The sequence below is a fragment of the Salvia miltiorrhiza genome, chromosome 8 (assembly GCF_028751815.1).
Source record: "Salvia miltiorrhiza cultivar Shanhuang (shh) chromosome 8, IMPLAD_Smil_shh, whole genome shotgun sequence".
NCBI classification, from domain to species: domain Eukaryota; kingdom Viridiplantae; phylum Streptophyta; class Magnoliopsida; order Lamiales; family Lamiaceae; genus Salvia; species Salvia miltiorrhiza.
This window is the reverse complement of record NC_080394.1, coordinates 10,672,276-10,690,832: the sequence shown is the minus strand read 5'-3', so window position 1 is coordinate 10,690,832 and position 18,557 is coordinate 10,672,276. Positions and strand designations below refer to the sequence as shown.

At 39.0% G+C, this 18,557-nt stretch overlaps 3 protein-coding genes across 3 annotated transcripts; 2 read left to right on the top strand and 1 right to left on the bottom strand.

Annotated features, from left to right (window-relative positions):
- Positions 1 to 8,119: 8,119 nt before the first annotated feature.
- On the top strand, positions 8,120 to 11,138 carry LOC131000827 (pentatricopeptide repeat-containing protein At5g39710). The gene has a single exon (XM_057926927.1). It carries the CDS (start codon positions 8,221 to 8,223, stop codon positions 10,537 to 10,539), a length of 2,319 nt encoding a protein of 772 aa, XP_057782910.1. The 5' UTR covers positions 8,120 to 8,220; the 3' UTR covers positions 10,540 to 11,138.
- A 44-nt stretch (positions 11,139 to 11,182) lies between these two features.
- LOC131000844 (serine carboxypeptidase 1-like) lies at positions 11,183 to 13,410 on the bottom strand. The gene is made up of 8 exons (XM_057926963.1): positions 12,852 to 13,410; positions 12,644 to 12,751; positions 12,293 to 12,564; positions 11,978 to 12,217; positions 11,793 to 11,902; positions 11,622 to 11,717; positions 11,436 to 11,541; positions 11,183 to 11,362 (listed from the first exon to the last, which is right to left on the bottom strand). The coding sequence occupies exons 1-8, from the start codon at positions 13,192 to 13,194 to the stop codon at positions 11,204 to 11,206; spliced, it is 1,434 nt and encodes a 477-aa protein (XP_057782946.1). The 5' UTR covers positions 13,195 to 13,410; the 3' UTR covers positions 11,183 to 11,203.
- Positions 13,411 to 16,184: 2,774 nt separating this feature from the next.
- LOC131000926 (uncharacterized) lies at positions 16,185 to 16,928 on the top strand. The gene is made up of 2 exons (XM_057927076.1): positions 16,185 to 16,394; positions 16,466 to 16,928. Exons 1-2 carry the CDS (start codon positions 16,248 to 16,250, stop codon positions 16,757 to 16,759), a joined length of 441 nt encoding a protein of 146 aa, XP_057783059.1. The 5' UTR covers positions 16,185 to 16,247; the 3' UTR covers positions 16,760 to 16,928.
- The last annotated feature ends 1,629 nt before the right edge of the window (positions 16,929 to 18,557 follow it).

The following is an 18,557-nucleotide window of genomic DNA, read 5'->3' as shown; positions in this document are numbered from 1 at the left end:
AACCCTCTCGTTGCTGGTTGGTAAAATAAGTATTATAATCAAATTTATAATTAAGGTCTCTATCTTTTCCAATTTCTTCCAGTTTTATGATTAACGCATGACATTTTCATTTTGTAGGCAGAAGAAACCCATTATGATTTATGAATATTTTTTCATCGATTATGATATACGTAATACTTCTATGATTCTATCATCATCTATTTTAAATGTATATACTCATGCAAGTGTATGTGTGATTGGATGTCAAAGATGTACCCCCGTGCTCTGTTAGTTTTTTTTTTAAAGCGGCTCTTTAATTTATATTTGTAAATTAATGTGATGGATTGGAAAAATTAATTGGAATAAGATAGGGATAAATACTGGACCGGATATATTTTCCAGCAAATATATCACGAGTATATATATATATGGACCGTATGCAAAAGACTATGCTATATTCTACATGCCTATTACAAACTATACAATGATTTAGAATCTTTTTAAGATATACAGCTCATTAATTAACTGTAGCAAGAAAATAGATCGTGTATCAGTATAATACACTCCGATATTTAATTAAATTACTAAAATCGCTATGTATAATTAAAACCAATACGTGACATATACTTTCTACTTCCTTATTCAAAGAAGTAAAAAAATAAGTATTTTATAAAGGAAATAATTTATATTAAAATGTTGACAGCATAGTCAACTTATAAAGGTCAAAAAAATCAACTGGAAGTAAACTCAGGCGCATGCTTTTATAGCGTTATAAAGTCACAAGTCTTGCGAGTGAAATTGACTAATTGAGGCGGAAGAAGTAATCGATCGACAGAATGTGCAGTAGAATTATCAAAGTGTGGTTTTACCTGAAAATGGAAGGTCGTATGTTTGGCAAATTTGCAATTTGTAAAATCATTCTGTTGAGAACTTTCCACTTCATGTGGGCCAACATCTTTTGACAAATGAAAACAACTTTTGACATTTGAGGTTGTTATTCAACAATTGGTAACTGCAGCCCACCTTCACTCTTCAACAATTGCTGCTCATTTTCTCAACAGACATCAGCTTAATTCCTCTATAAATTGAGCTCATTCTGCAGAAGGAAAGATGTGCAGAAGTGCGAGAAGTGTGAGGCAAAACAAGAGAGAGTGTGGTGAGTGCTTTTTGAGAGAAGAAAAGTGTGAGGAAAAATCATAGGATTTTTCATCTCTCTTAAAATAGTAGCTCAGTCCTCTTGTGTTTTCCAAGTTATTAAACTTGAGATTTGTGTTTCCCCTATTTTGTGGAGGGAGAATTTTGTAAGCCTACTATATACATAGTGGAAGATTTCTAGACTACGGTCTCGTGGTTTTTCCCAATTTGGGTTTTCCACGTAAAAATTCTTGTCTCATATTTTCTTATATTTTGCACCAAATATTTTTCTTGGTTTGGATCCCATTTTGTAATCCAGCAAGAGGAAAAAGCATTATCCTGGTTCCGCTGTGCAAGTGTCATTTATTTTGACACTCTTGAATATTTATTCACCACTTTTCCCAACAAGTGGTATCAGAGCTATCTTGGTTCTGAGGCGGATTAAAAATGGAGGAATCGTCGTCGCTTGGTGGTATGTTCAAATTGAACAGATCAAATTACTCAATTTGGAAGCCAAGCATGTTGGATCTTCTCTATTGTAAGGATCTCTATTTGCCCTTACATGGAGATGATGCCAAACCAAAGGATATGAGTGATGATGAATGGCTCATCATGCACAGAAAAACAGTTGGTTACGTCCGGCGCTTCATTGAACACAGTATTTTTCATCATTTTGCTAATGAGGAAAAAGCTGACGTTCTTTGGAAGAAAATGGAAGCTATGTTTGAAAGAAAAAATGCTTTAAACAAAGCTTCCATCATCAGAAAAATCGTTCGCTTGCGATATGCGGAGGGTGCCAACATGACGGAGCACCTCAATGCATACCAGGGTCTTATCAACCAATCCACCAACATGGAGATTTCTCTTGATGATGAAGTCGTAGCTTTATTGCTACTTAGTTCGTTGCCGGACAGTTGGGACACTCTTGTAGTGTCAATCAGCAACTCGGCTCCAGGTGGAGCACTGACCTTGCAGATGGTCAAAGATTGTCTTCTTAATGAAGAATCCAGAAGAAAAGATCAAGAACGTTCTTCTGAGACAAAGGCGATGATTGCTGAAAACGGAGATCGAGGGAGAAGTAAAAGTAAAGGCTCTCAATACTCGAGAGATAAATCCAGGGGGAAGTCTAAACCCAGAAAAGACTTCAAATGCCATTATTGCGGTGGTCCAAACCACTATGAGAGAGACTGCAGAAAGAAGAAAAGAGATCAAGCGCGTGGAAATAATGAAAAAAACTGAGAAAGACACAACAGCAGTTGCAACTGATGGCGATGTTGTCGTAGTTTGCGATGATGCTCTTGTGAGTTCGTCATGCCAACAAACAGACTGGATCGTTGATTCGGGTGCATCATATCACATTTCACCACATCGTGATATGTTTGCATCCTACACCGGTGGCAGCTTTGGCAAAGTCAGAATGGCCAATCATGGTGTGACAGAAGTTGCTGGTATAGGAGACATTGTCCTGCTTACTGACACTGGATGTAAGCTTATCTTAAAAGATGTCCGACATGTTCCTGATATCAGACTCAATATTATTTCCACTGGCAAGCTCGACGATGATGGCTACATCAACCATTTCGGCGAAGGAAAGTGGAAGCTAATCAAAGGCTCTCTAATTGCAGCAAAGGGTAGAAAGCAAAATTCTCTCTACATGATGCATGCAACGTTGTCCAATGGAGAGGTGAATGCAGTCGTCAAAAATTCCTCCATTGAGACATGGCATAAGAGGCTTGGGCATCTGAGCCAGAAAGGTCTGGAGATCTTGGCTAGAAGAAGCCTCATCCCTGAGGTTAAAGGAATGCACTTGGAAACCTGTGTTGATTGTTTGGCCGGAAAACAACACAGAGTTGCATTCAAGAGCTTCTCTCCCTCAAGAAGAGCTCAACCTCTTGATTTGGTGCACACAGATTTGTGCTACATGAAAGACAGAACTCTTGGTGGCGCACTATATTTCGTCACTTTCATTGACGATTTTTTGAGGAAAGTCTGGTGTTTTGCTTTGAAAACCAAAGACCAAACGTTGGAGGTCTTTAAGAATTTTCAAGCAAAAGTCGAGAGACAAACGGGAAGGAAACTGAAGTGTGTTCGTGCAGACAACGGCGGTGAGTACCAAGGCCCGTTTGAGCAACACTGCAGGAACCATGGTATCAAGCTTGAGAAAAGCGTCCCAAAGACCCCTCAACATAATGGCGTGGCAGAAAGGATGAACAGAATAATTTGTGAGAGAATCAAATGCATGCTGTCGCACTCCAAACTGCCAAAATCCTTTTGGGGTGAAGCTATGAGGACCGCAGTTGACTTGATCAACCTTTCTCCATCAACTCCTCTGGGTGGTGACATTCCAGATAGAGTTTGGTCAGGGAAAGACGTGTCTTACAAACACTTGAGAGTGTTTGGCTGCAGGGCTTTTGTTCACATTCCAAAAGATGAGAGATCCAAGCTTGATGATAAAACCAAACCATGTATCTTCTTGGGATACGCTCATGAAGAGTTTGGTTATAGATTATGGGACCCAGTTAACAGGAAAGTCATCAGAAGCAGGGATGTTGTATTCCTTGAAGATCAAGTTCCTGATGATGCGAAGGAAAAGCCTGAATCTAATTCAGAAGTTCCTGTCAACTTAGATCCAGTTCCTTCACCGACACTCCAGAATTACGGGGGAGATACCCAATCGGAGCATGGTGATCCGGTTGATGATGAAGCAGGTGACGATCAGACTCCACCTGTACAAGATGATGTCCCTCCAGTCAGAAGGTCTACCAGAGAAAGACAACCTTCTACCAGATATAGCCCACATGAGTATGTAATGCTCACTGATGGAGGAGAGCCACAGAGTTTTGTAGAAGCCATGGCGCATGACCAAAAGGAGAAGTGGTTAGAATCCATGAAAGAGGAGATGAACTCCTTAGTTGAAAATCACACCTATGACTTAGTGAAGTTGCCAGCCGGCAATAGATCGCTGAAAAACAAGTGGGTCTACCGATTAAAGGCTGAGGAGAATAGCTCACAACCAAGGTACAAGGCGAGACTGGTTGTGAAGGGTTTCAGTCAGAAAAATGGTGTTGATTTTGAAGAGATTTTCTCACCAGTGGTGAAGATGTCTTCAATCAGAGTGGTGCTCGCGATTGCTGCCAGTTTGGACCTGGAGATCGAGCAACTTGATGTGAAGACTGCATTTCTACATGGAGATTTAGACAAAGAAATCTACATGGACCAACCTGAAGGTTTCAAAGTCAAAGGAAAAGAGAACCTTGTATGCAGGTTGAAGAAGAGCTTGTACGGCCTGAAACAAGCTCCCAGACTATGGTACATGAAGTTTGAGTCCTTCATGTCAACCCATGGCTACAACAAGACCACCTCAAATCACTGTGTTTTCTTCAAGAAGTTCACAGGAGGTGATTTTATCATATTGTCAGTCTACGTTGACGATATGTTAATTGTAGGCCATGATGCCAGCAAGATTGATAAGCTGAAGAAAGAGCTAAGCAAGTCTTTTGCGATGAAAGACTTAGGCGCGGCTAAGCAGATCCTTGGAATGAAGATCTTCAGGGATAGGAAGAGCAAGGAGCTCTGGTTATCTCAAGAACAATATATTGAGAAAGTTCTTGAAAGATTTAGAATGAGCAAGTCGAAGCCAGTCGCCACTCCACTTGCGGGTCATATGAAGCTAAGTTCAGCACAATGCCCGACAAGTGAGACAGAAAAGGAAGAACTGCAAAAGATTCCATATGCTTCTGCGGTGGGGAGTCTAATGTATGCTATGATATGCACTAGACCTGACGTCGCTCACGCAGTTGGTGTGGTTAGTCGATTTCTCTCAAACCCAGGAAAAGAGCATTGGACAGCAGTGAAATGGATATTTCGGTACCTGAGAGGTACTTCTAAACTTTGTCTGAAGTTTGGTGATAACCATATTCTACTTGAAGGATATGTGGATGCAGACATGGCTGGTGACATAGATTCCAGGAAATCCACATCTGGATACCTGATGAGACTTGCAGGGGGAGCTATCTCGTGGCAATCGAAACTTCAAAAATGCGTGGCATTATCCACAACGGAAGCTGAGTACATTGCTGTGACGGAAGCTTGCAAAGAGGTGTTGTGGTTGAAGAAGTTTCTACAAGAGTTGGGCTTGAAGCAAGAGAAGTATGTGCTTTACTGCGACAGTCAAAGCGCAATTCACTTCAGTAAGAATTCGAGTTTTTCGAAACATATTGATGTGAGATATCACTGGATTCGAGATGCACTTGAAAGAAAACTAATGCAGCTCGAGAAGATCCACACCGATGAGAATGGTGCAGATATGTTTACCAAGTCCTTACCCCGAGATAAGTTTGAGATCTGCAAACGTGAAGCAGGTCTAGTTGAATCTCCACATGACGTGGAGGGGGAGAATTGTTGAGAACTTTCCACTTCATGTGGGCCAACATCTTTTGACAAATGAAAACAACTTTTGACATTTGAGGTTGTTGTTCAACAATTGGTAACTGCAGCCCACCTTCACTCTTCAACAATTGCTGCTCATTTTCTCAACAAACATCAGCTCAATTCCTCTATAAATTGAGCTCATTCTGCAGAAGGAAAGATGTGCAGAAGTGCGAGAAGTGTGAGGCAAAACAAGAGAGAGTGTGGTGAGTGCTTTTTGAGAGAAGAAAAGTGTGAGGAAAAATCATAGGATTTTTCATCTCTCTTAAAATAGTAGCTCAGTCCTCTTGTGTTTTCCAAGTTATTAAACTTGAGATTTGTGTTTCCCCTATTTTGTGTAGGGAGAATTTTGTAAGCCTACTATATACATAGTGGAAGATTTCTAGACTACGGTCTCGTGGTTTTTCCCAATTTGGGTTTTCCACGTAAAAATTCTTGTCTCATATTTTCTTATATTTTGCACCAAATATTTTTCTTGGTTTGGATCCCATTTTGTAATCCAGCAAGAGGGAAAAGCATTATCCTGGTTCCGCTGTGCAAGTGTCATTTATTTTGACACTCTTGAATATTTATTCACCACTTTTCCCAACACATTCTCCAGTGATGTTGCCATGACGTCATTTATCAATATATAATGTTTACTAGAAAATGAAGCAGAATAAATCGATGGCTAGGGGGTTATTATAGTTTGATGGATTCCATAGCTAAAGGTTAACTCAATATATAGAACGCAGCAGAGATTGCATGTGATATTGTTCGCTATTATTTTTGCTACGCTGCAAGTGCATGGTTGCAATAAGTGGAAGTAAGATTGTATCCCACAAGGATTGGTGAATTCAAACTTCTAAATACTAATAAGTTGTTTTCATTCTATTTAGACAACCAAAATCAAGAGATGTTGATAACTAAAGCAAAACTAAATTAAAGCAAGTAAACTAAATACCAATAACATAAACTTAGATAATAAATTGGGGAATGACTCGAAGGAAAGTTATCTACTTATCTAGGGCGATCTCCCCACTAGTTTTAGCCCCATCCCGGACGACTAAAACAGTAGACTACGGGTCATAATTGCCGTCGCCGTTCAATTTCTAACCTATAATTCCCAAGAGCACAAAAGATCAACAAGCCCTCACCCAACTCTCAACCTCCCGGTTATTGAGATGATATGTTTCAAACTCCTAGCTAATCTATTGTAATTATTCTCTCCCGATTCAAATCACAAATTAGAAATGCACAAAAGGTGGCCAACCAATCATACAATAGATAAATCTAGGGCTTGAAAAGATAACAATAAGCACAATCAAGATATAAATTGAACAAAGAAATCAATCAATTACAAATCCATCTAATCTAATCCCTAAGATAAGAGATTTTAACCAATCATATTCATAATAAAAGCAAATCTCAAGTCATAAGAAAACATAATTAAATAAAGATATAGAGAGATAGAGATTCACAGACAAATCCTATAATCTTGATCTTCAATCATGTAGTCTTGATGAACTCATTTCCAAGTCTTTCCCTTCTTTCTTTGATTTTGGTGTTGTTCTAATGTGTGGAAGAGAGAAAATGGTAGAAGAAAATGATGGGTTGGAGAAGAAAATTGGAGGCTAGGGTTTGGAGAGGTGAAGAATGGTAGAGAATGTGATGAATCCCCCAAATTGAAGGTTGAAAAGGTATATGGGCTGAAAATCTCGCCTAGGGCCCACAAAATGAGCAATTCCACCTTTTGACCGCGGTACAGGACCGTGTGAAAGCTATTGGAGGGGCTCGCGGCCGCGGCCCGGACCGTGGGCGCGTTCTGGCGCTTCTGGAGCAGGGGCCCGCGGGGTCCTGGGCTTTATGCGCAGTCCGCTGGTTTTGCTCCGTTTTCCCTCGTCCGGACTTGGATTTGGTCGCCGTTTGCGTTCACGGATTTCTCTCGAGACATACTTCAATATCATGTCTTCAAAATCCTTCAATTAATCCTTTATTTTTTTTTTGAAATCACTCCAAAACTACACCAAAAAATCAAATCTTCATAAAACTCAACATTAGGGCACAAACAAGCATTCACAAGCAAAATATGAAGGAAAATGACAACAAATCATGTAAAATTGAGGTACAAAAATCATGTTTGTCAGTTAATTGGACCACTTCTATTCATTTATTTGGTTGATTTTTTTTTTCAAATTATAAATTCTTCATCCTAATCTTAAATTTTTGGATTTCGGACTGACCCATCGGGTTAGTCAGGCTTCAAGCTTTATAAAAAAAATTTAACTAATATATTCCTATTGTCAATTCTATATTGTAACATATAAATATACAAATAAACAAGTGACATTTTAACATCAATTTATATATGACTGTTAGAAGAATAATGTTGCACACATTTTTCTTTTTTCTTTTTTTCTTAAATGACTAAAAACATATGAAAGTAAAATAATGAATATAACTTTTAAATATTGAATCAAAATATAATCACGTAATAATTTGACCAACACATTGTTTTCGAATCAATTTATAGAATTAGAACTGTTTTCAGGTCAACTATATCAGATTATTGGATTATCATTCATACTCAAATTTTATGGAATTAAAAATTTCAAGTTTTGGGGCTAGATTTACGCATCCCTTAGTTGGTATATTTGTTGGACGGCGCCAAAACGACTTGTGATTTTGCTTTCGTCGGAGATGCCTCTCCCAAAATCTCTACACAGAGCGCTCCACGCCCTCACTTGCCAATCCAAAGCAGTCAATTCACTACATCCGCCGCCGCCGCCGCCGCCGCCTTACTCCTCTCCGCCGGATACCTTCCTCGTTGACAATGCCATATCAATCCTCAAATACCACCATCCCTCACTCCTCAACCCCTTAATTCCCAAATTTACCCCTGCAGCCACCTCCTGTTTACTCCTCCAATCCCAAAACAACCAGACCCTAATCCTAAAGTTCCTCACTTGGGCTCGCAAATTTCCCTTCTTCAGCAACCAGCTCCAATGCCTCTGTCTCTCCATTCACATTCTCACGCGCTTCAAGCTCTACAAAACCGCCCAATCACTGGCGGACGAAGCCGCCCTGACTTTTCCCCCCGACGAAAGGGGCGATTTGGTCTTTTCGTGTCTTGTCGACACGTACCAGGTCTGCAACTCCAGCTCCGCGGTGATTGATTTGATGGTAAAAGCGTTGTCTAATTTGAAGCAGATTGATAGAGCTTTGAATTTTGTGAATTTGGCTAGAAGTCACGGGTTCATGCCTAGTGTGTTGTCATACAATTCGATTTTGGAGGCCATTATTCGGAGTAAGGCTTGTGGGTGTGTTGAGTTAGCCAAAACTGTGTATGATGACATGATAGATAAAGATGTTTCACCCAATGTTTTCACTTACAATATATTGATCAGAGGGCTGTGTGCAAATAAGAATATAGATAGGGGATTGGATTTCTTTGAGAAGATGGAGAAAAAGGGTTGTTTGCCCAATGTGGTTACATATAATACCTTGATAGATGCCTATTGTAAATCGGGCAACATCAACGAGGCGTATGCATTGCTGGAACTGATGTGGGAAAAGAATTTGGAGCCGAATGTGATTACATACAACGTTATCATAAATGGATTGTGTCGAGAAGGGAGGATGAGGGAGACGAGCAAGGTTTTTATGGAGATGAAGGATCAAGGCTTGGTTCCAAATGAAGTTACATATAATACACTTATCAACGGGTACTGTAAAGAGGGGAATTTTCACCAAGCTCTTGTTTTGCACGCGGAGATGGTTAGGAATGGCTTGTCTCCCAATGTAGTCACTTATACTTCTCTGATCAATAGTATGTGTAAAGCAAGAAACCTCCGTCGTGCCATGGAATTCTTCGACCAGATGCAGGTCAGGGGACTGAATCCTAATGAGAAAACTTATACAACTTTAATTGATGGTTTCTGCCAACAGGGGTTTATGGATGAAGCATACAGAATTTTGAATGAAATGATAGCTAGGGGCTTTTCGCCCTCTATAGTGACATACAATGCATTGATTAACGGGCATTGTGTGGCAGGTAGAATCGACAATGGAGTGGACGTGATTAAAGATATGACTGCAAAAGGAGTATCTCCAGATGTAGTAAGTTATAGTACAATCATATCTGGTTTCAGTAGAGATTCTCGTTTGGAGGAGGCATTCCAAATGAGAGAGGAGATGGTTAAGAAGGGGATTATTCCAGATGCTATTACTTATTCATCTTTGATGCAAGGTCTTTGTGCTGAGAGGAGACTAACTGATGCTCGTGAAATGTTTGAAGATATGTGGCGACTAGGTCTGCAGCCCGATAAGTGTACATACACTACTCTTATCAATGCTTGTTGTGCTGAAGATGATATGAAAAGTGCAATGTATCTCCACAATGAAATGATCAATAAGGGCTTTCTTCCTGATGTTGTTACCTACAGTGTGTTGATAAACGGGCTTAATAAGCAGGTTCGCAGTAAGGAAGCAAAGCGGCTTCTTTTCAAGCTGTTCTATGAAGAGCATGTTCCTTATGATGTCACTTGTGACTTGTTGATAGAAAGCTGTACTAGCATTGAATTTCAGAGCGGCGTAGCTCTCATGAAGGGATTCTGCTTGAAAGGTTTGATGAATGAAGCTGATCGAGTTTTTGAGGCAATGCTTCAGAGCAACCACAAGCCTAGTGAAGCAGTTTACAATGTCCTCATACATGGTCATTGTAAAGCTAAAAATTTGCAGAAAGCAATCGATTTATACAGGGAAATGGTGCAAATCGAACTTGTTCCTCACGCAGTTACTATTATTGCTCTTGCTAGGGAACTTCACAAAGTGGGAAGGACGGAAGAGCTGAATCAAATTTTACAAGATACCTTAAGAAGCTGTAAGGTTATTGATGGTGACCGAGCCAAAGTCCTTTTGGAGGTGAATTACAAAGAAGGAAACATGGATAATGTTTTTCACATCCTGCAGGAGATGTCCAAGGATGGCCTACTTCCCAATGATTTTAGGACTGCATAGGCTTGTGAATGTGATTTTATATGGCATCACTCAGCTGTCTGTGTAAAACAGATGTGATATTGCATCAGAACAATGGGTTGGATATGCTACAGACGTCCGACAAGCTTTTGCTCGCGCATCATTTTTTTGTTCTGGACTAAAGTTGACTGAAGTTTTAAGGGCGTTGTTCTGTTATTTATGACATTGTGTCCTGATACTGAGCCAGTTTTTAGAAGATTAGAAGTATGGCTGCTAGCTTACTGACTTACTGTGATGGTGGAGTAGTAGAAGCCATTCTTTTTCCTAGCCAAAGAAAATGGTGAATCAGTGACATATTCGTTTCAATGGAGGTAAGAACTGCTTAGAGTTATGAACAGAGATAGGATGATGACAGGAGTTGCTTCATCTGTATTGTGAAATATATCTCATAGAGAAATCAATATTATTTGTCTCGATTTTGGACAATCAGTCTGATATATTTTCTTGTATAATTTTTATCACGAGTTAGTGTAGTTGCGCAGGTTTATTGAGCATTATTTAGCATGCAGGTAGCGATGTATCAAAATATACCTGTAAGTGTTGATAAATTATTGAATGTTATCCATTAGACATTGCATACATGAATACATATACAATCGAGGATAAGAAATGCAGTATAAGTTTATTGCAGTAGAGAGATGTTTGTTTAGGGCTGAGACAGAGCCAGAGGTGGAGGAAGCTTTCCCTCCAAGAATGAAGAGAAGAGTATTAGAGCGCCCTGCCGCTGATAACTGGGTACAAAGTGTCCTGCTCCTCTCACGCTCACGAATGTTACATTCTCGTACTCAACAACGTACCCTCCTACCTGAAACCAATCATCGTTGAAACAAATAATTCGATGGCAAGCAGAGTGTGTTTGTTGCATTGCATTTGCATACCTCTAGTTGGATGAACCAGGGTTGCCATGGAGTCTTCACCGGTATCTCCAGTTTAGCCATTGAATACCTTGTAGCTGTGACCGGCACTACGCTGTCCGTGTCTCCACTGCACACACCAATATCATCCATTATGACAACATCATATTTTGTGATGAATATTAAATGTAGTGCATCATATTCACATGCCTATATATCCAAACTCTAAGACCATCTGCCATGAGCTCCTTAATGGTTGATAGTATTGTGTCTGGTGAGTCCTTCCAGTTTCTCCCTATATTAGGACTGCACAAATTGTAACAGGATTAATTAATTGTCGAAATTATGGTAATACCGAAATGAACAAGGGTGGTGAAGTACTTGCAGGCGGCCCAAGGGCTGGTAATCGCAGCATGAAGAGCTGTTTGAACTTGAAGGGTGTTTAGGTATGAGTCAACATAATCATCAGAGCACTGATCATAGCCTGATATCTACAGCATCAACAACATGTTTATATTACCCTGCTAGTTTTTAGGATAAATTGATAGGCAAGGATGAAGATTTACGGAGGAATAGTCTGGGGATGAACACCAGGGAACATAAATGTTATAAGGGTAGACATCGGCTACTGCATCATCAACCTCATATTTGTAACTCATGCACTTGTCTGATAAATCCGGACCTGAACTAAAATTACAATAATCTAAGATTCCTTGATGCATTTCGTCCGATATGAGAGCATGTGTCCACAGGTACTCAAAATACCCTCTCCTGTAATCCTCAAAATCAATCAATGCATTGCCAAGCTGAAACACCAATCACATTCTTGTCAGCTGGGAAACATGCATATTTTGAGTCATCAACTAATTACAAAAACTCACAGCAATTCCTTTCAAGTTGATGACAGTTTGGTTGGTGATTTTGTTGTTTTGCATGATGAGTGAAGCAAGCTGAGGCACGTAGTGGCCGGCATAGCTCTCTCCGGTTATGTAAAACTCTCGGGTTTTGTACTCTGGAAACCTCTCCAACCAGTTAACTAGAAAGGTGTAAGCATCTTGTGCTGTTTGTGCGTCTCCGGTAGTGTAGTCCGATGATGTGTTGGAGTAAGAAAATCCAACACCAGCCGGGGACTCGAGGAAGATGACATTTGCAACTGCAGCACAGACTTCGTTTAAACATCATTTCTCATATATATATAAATAAACAAGTTTGATTTATATCAACTTAATTACCAGTATTCCAACTGTATTGATTGTACCAAAGGGTTTTGCCATCTGGATTCACTCGAAAAGGTCCCAGCTCTGTCATTGCTCCAGCTCCCAGAGATGAGCAACCAGGCCCTGCACTTATACAACATTCATACACTGACTAAACCATTTAATTTTGGCAAAATATATCCTAAAAACATACACTAATTAAAAAAGAAAGCATACTAATTACCTCCATTAAGCCACAAGACGAGAGGCTTTGTGGAAGAGTCTTCTGATTCAGCAAAGTAATAGAAGAGAGCTCTACCGGCATTGGGATCAACGGTTACGTACCCTGAATACTGAGAGAAGTTAACTTGCGGTTGCCCCGGCAAAGTGGCAACCATGTCAGCTTCCTTGAGTCCCTCCTGGACTCCAGCATAAACAGGACCTGATACATAATTTGGTGATGTATTTGTCCTTGGCGCTTTCATAAATTCGAGAAGAGGATTAAATCCTCTCCCGCCATAACATTCTACGCAGACAGAAACACATGCAAAAGAGAGCAGCAAAATACTTGCACTTGCACCCTTCATTCTATTTTTCTTTTTTCCTTCTCAATGCTGTACGTAGAGAGGGAATGGAGCATCCTTATATAGGCCTCAGGTGTTAAAGTTTTGTTGTTTGGAGGTGAGTTTTAGTTTCCTAGTAAAATACCAAATGAAGCTAGAGAGCATATTTGTGATTGCTGTAATGTATGTTGCCCAAACTCACACGCATGCAGCTGGCTTGGTTTTGTTTATAAACTTAAATAGTCACTCCTAAATCCTAATAACTGGCTTTCCATTTGTAATACATTGCAGCTTCTCTGAAGAACTCAGCTGTGCCCAGTCTCTTTATATTACAGCAGGCTAGGCAGACTTCCTCTCTTTTCAGGAAACTAGTGGTTGGGATTTGATTTTGATATGATCTCGTAATCTTTTATTTTTGTATCGTAATATTGTAATCTCCTATTCTTGTTAATTGTTATCAGTAGCCAAATTGGTTAATTATTGTTTTAAATAGTGGTTTGGGTATATTTTGTATTTTGTATTTTGAAGCAATGAATGATAGTCATGTTGTGCTTTGCACATTCTTGTGGTGAGAGTTGTTGGAGTCTTGCTCACTCCAAACCTGAAATTGAAGTCCCTACTCGCTTCATCATACCCTATCCATAATTAGTAGAAACAAGAAACGTGTAGTAATTAATTATTCTTTTTATTCCGATTATAAATAAATTAACATAATTACTACCCAAACTTGCAATTCCTCGTAGCTCCTCAACTTATTTCATTCTTTCTTGTCTTTTAGAGAAAACAAAGGTGCATTTGTATTCAATTCAAAATAAATTGTAGCTGGGAAGGAAGAGATAGGTGATAAAAATCACAATTTCTCAAGTCGTGTTGTGGTTGTTCTTGTCTGTTGGATTATCAGAGATGAAGTCGAATTTTATTTTCCTAGTAAAGTAGCAAATGAAGACTGATGCATCTTGCCAAAACTCACAAGAATGCAGCTGGCTTGGTTTCGTTTATAGCCTAATTATTATAGTGACTCATAACAGCTTGTTTTCTATATGTGATTTATTATTTATTGTTTATTGTTCAAAAAGTAATCAGAGGGAAATGGCAAACATATAAAAAAAAGTAATTAGAGGGAAATGGCAAACATATATCAAGTAAAGGTTCCGAGTAATAGCAATATTAAAAAAAATGTCAATGAAGCGCAACTCAATTGATAAAAGATTTATCTTCAATTATTAAGTTGAGAGTTTGAGTCACGAGAGAATGATTCAAATGGAAATCCATTATTGATCCTATTTAAGAAGGAAAAAAAATTCTAAAGAAAAAGATATTCAGTAAAAATTATAAAAAAAATTATATTTCCCGCCAAAAATAAAATTTATTACTAATATTATGAATCATACTTAATTCTATTTTAAAGAATTGAAGTTAAAAAAAAAATTAAATACCCTAACTTTAGGTTTATCAACTCTAATAATGAATATTTAACAAATAAAAATAAAATTAATTATATACCCTAATTGGGAGAAATATACTGTAGTTAATTAATTAACAAGTTATCATAGTATTCATAATGTTAATATTTTATCAAATATTATATTTATATATTTTTTTATCAAATAAAATAACATTAATTATACGTACAATGTATATTCATTTTGCTAGTTACAATAAAAGTGATCCAAACATGTTCTTGAACGCTCAACGATTTATAAGTAATACACTGTGCAAAACGATTAATTGTTAAGTCTTGAGCGCCTTCACTATTTTCGTTTTAAGTTTTCCTATATAGGATGGATAGTAAGCAGTTTTTATGCATCCACCTTTACTATTTTTTTGTAAGATACATGATAATAATGTAGTTCTTCTTTCCTTGTTCCTATAAGAACCACTGTATAAAAATGAGAAAAGAGAATTTTTTCAACTATTCAATCATTAAGATTTATAGTGATGCATTATCTTACTGGATCATCATTTAGATTGAATCTTGAAGGAAGTGATTTTTTTTTTCTAGTACATTACTTTTTAACAGTAAATGTATTAATTTTTACAACGAATTCATCACGTTCTCATAAAAAATACAGTTCTCGTTATAACCACACTTCATCTACGAAATTGAAGATAGTATAAGAGTCCAAAAATTGAAGAGGTGGAAGCTCAAGCATATGCTTGGAAATTAGCCATCGTATTCATCAACTCAAAAGTGGTGAAGGTCACCGTGGAACTCGAGATACAAGCTGCTCTGGAAAATTTGGGAGGCTCTGGCTCACTCTCTGACCTAGCATCGCCGTGGGCATTGTTAAAAATAAAGTCTGCGGCATCATGTGATTCTTGATCCACCACAGCCAGAATATGCTCTCAGCCACTTCATCAGAGATAAAATGGCACTTAGCATGATTGTTGCAGACAATGCTGCCATCGAAGAGCGGCGTGACAGCCCACCCACGTCTTGAGGGGCGGCAAGCGGTCGGATGTGAAACTCGACGACGGCTAAGACATGTTGAGCAACCCCTAGTACGAGTTTTAGAATAAGTTATTCACGGATGCTATGAATAGAGGTGGCAAAATGGGTGGGTCGGGCCAACCCGACTCGCCCAGGACTTTTGGTACTTGCCAGGTCGGGCCGGCCTAGCCCGAAAATTGATAGGGTTGCAATCTCTCAAGCCTAGCCCAGACCCATTTGGGTCATTGGGTGGTCTGGCCAAGTTTAGTGTATGCGTGATATGTACTTAATTTATTTATAGGGTTAATTACGCTAAAACACACGAACTTTGGCCCGATTTTCAAATTTTCCATATACTTTAAATTTTGTCTGGATTTCCCTGAATTTAGACCCGCGTTCAATTTTTCCACAATTTTTGCTCCGGCCTTATTATAAAGCTGACATGGCATATTTTGCTTGAACGAAAAGTTGACGTGGACACGCCGGACGGGATATTATACGACGTCGTTCTAAAAGACACGAACGACGTCGTTTTGTGTTGTTTGATCATCTACTTATTTCGTGAGATTATGTTTATGAATTCCAAATCAAATGAAATTGTGAGAATTAGGGTTCTCTCGATCATTCTCCTCTCACAACAATTACCATGGCTTGTGCTAAATCTTCCTCCTCCGGCGGTTCGGCCATGTTCGACACGACCACAAAGTGTTACTGCGGAAGCCGCGTCGTGCTTATGACGTCGCAAACACAACAAAACCCTGGACGGAGGTTCATATGTTGTCCGAAGAAAGATGTAAGTGTCGATTTTCATTAATGGGTTTAGTTTAAGTGTCGATTTTCACAATGTATAACCCTATTATGCAGATTAAGGCTCAGTGTCGATTTTGGCATTGGGTTGATCCCGAGACTCCGATAGGAGAGGCAGAAGAAGAAGATGATGGTGAATCGAAACTAACTTTCTGGATTGGCGAATACTACCGACAACAACAGTATCTTGAAGCGGACATGATGAGAATCCGACAGTTGGAGGCTGAGATTAAGCATCTCAAAAAGAAAAAGAAAGACAACAAGAAGCTATTCGTCAACATGAAGCAATTCATGTATGGTGCTTGTTTTGGAGTGTTGGTTTATGCAGTTTCGATGTCACTCATTTTGTAGAAATGATTACTAGATTAAGCTATGGTTAGTGATTGAACATGTTAGTGCTTCAACTTGTTGTTTAGTATCCTATTTTCATATACATATTGTATTGTCCAATTTTCAAGTGCAATGGACATTGAATTGTTGGTAATGAAAATATGGAAATCTGCAGTGGCATTTTGTATTAGACACATTGGCATCTTCAAAATAAAATATGGCTCCATTCATATAATATGGAATTTGTCTTTCATCAGCAAAAGAAAATACAAAATACATAGTAATAGGAGTCTCATAAGTTTGAACTTCAAAAACAAGTTTCTGAGCTAACTTTGGACATTTAAAACCACTTCAAAATAAGGACAGCTTCAACAGTCAGTTCTTGGTTTGGGATTGTTGGGTTGGCACTTGAGATGATAGTTCTTCCCCTCTTGGTACTTGATGCACTATACTCCCAGAGCAAATGTAAGAGTTTCCTGTCTCCTCTCCCACAAAGTGCCCTACACCCTTTGATGCCTACAACAAGCATTAGAAACATAGTTAGAATCAACATTGAATCAAACAAATTCTGCATGACTGGAAAATATGAAAATGATGCTTGTACCTGTGCTCGTTCCATAGCTAGGGTCTTACTCTTACTCTTCTTCTTACTCTTACTTGCTCCACCTGAGTTCACATCATCATCTGGCCTAGGGTGTTTCCTTGGTCTTCCTGGCTTTCTCTTTTCTGGCTTCTCTTTCTCCACAGTCTCATTCTTGCACCCTCTGGAATTGTGACCTAACTGAAAACAATTTTGGCATGTCATAACAGTCCCTGCCCTAGTCAGTCTAGAAGGATTTTTGGGATCCTTCTCATCCTGATCCCTTCTCCTTTTCTTCTTTGGCCTCCCAGGCATCACCCTCACTTTTGGAGGTTGAACTGGATAGCCTACTGCCTTGGGCCATTGTCTTTCACCATTTATTGGCTCCAATGGATATGAATATGCTTTCAAGTAGGTCTCAGTAGTCAGGTACTTGTGGACATAATTGGCTGGATCTTCCTTCATGAAATGGATAGCAGAAATGGCATGGATACATGGAATGCCAGTGAGCTCCCAAACTCTACAGCTGCAGTTTCTTTCAGGTAAAGAAACTATGAATCTATCATCCTTGTTCTCAACCTCAAACTTACCCCCTAACCCAGGGTGAGCTGTACAGAACCTAGCCAAACTCTTCAATTTTTCAACTTTTTTTCTAACAGCAGGTGTTAACACATCAGACACACTTTCAACATGTTTTAACTTCTGAAATTGTCTCTCCCTAAGGCCACTTCTAACTGCTTCCAACATATGTATTATATGCTTCCCTCTAGCATTTAGTATGTACCCATTAAAGGTTTCAGACACATTATTATCTACCATATCACTCACACATGCAGTAGATATAAAGGCTTTACAGAACCTGGATGGGTCTCTCTCAATGAAATTCTCATAAGCCACCATGTTCTCTGCCTTCAACTTGTCCATTGCTGCATCCCACTCCTCCTTGTATGAACTTCTAACACCTTCCCAGAACATGTGCTTTAGTGTTACTCCTTTGAACTGCTTTTTCCAATTCATATAAACATGGCGTGCGCAGTTCCTATGCTCAGCAAAAGGAGCCAAATCCTTTATAGCATTTGTCAAACCCTACAACAAATTCAATAACATCTGTATAAGTAAATGTAACATCTGTATATGTAAATTCAACAAATTCAGTATATGTAGAATTATTTACCTTTTGTTGATCCGATATGAACGTGTAACCTGAACCATCTGTAACACCAAGTTCTTCAAGCAACA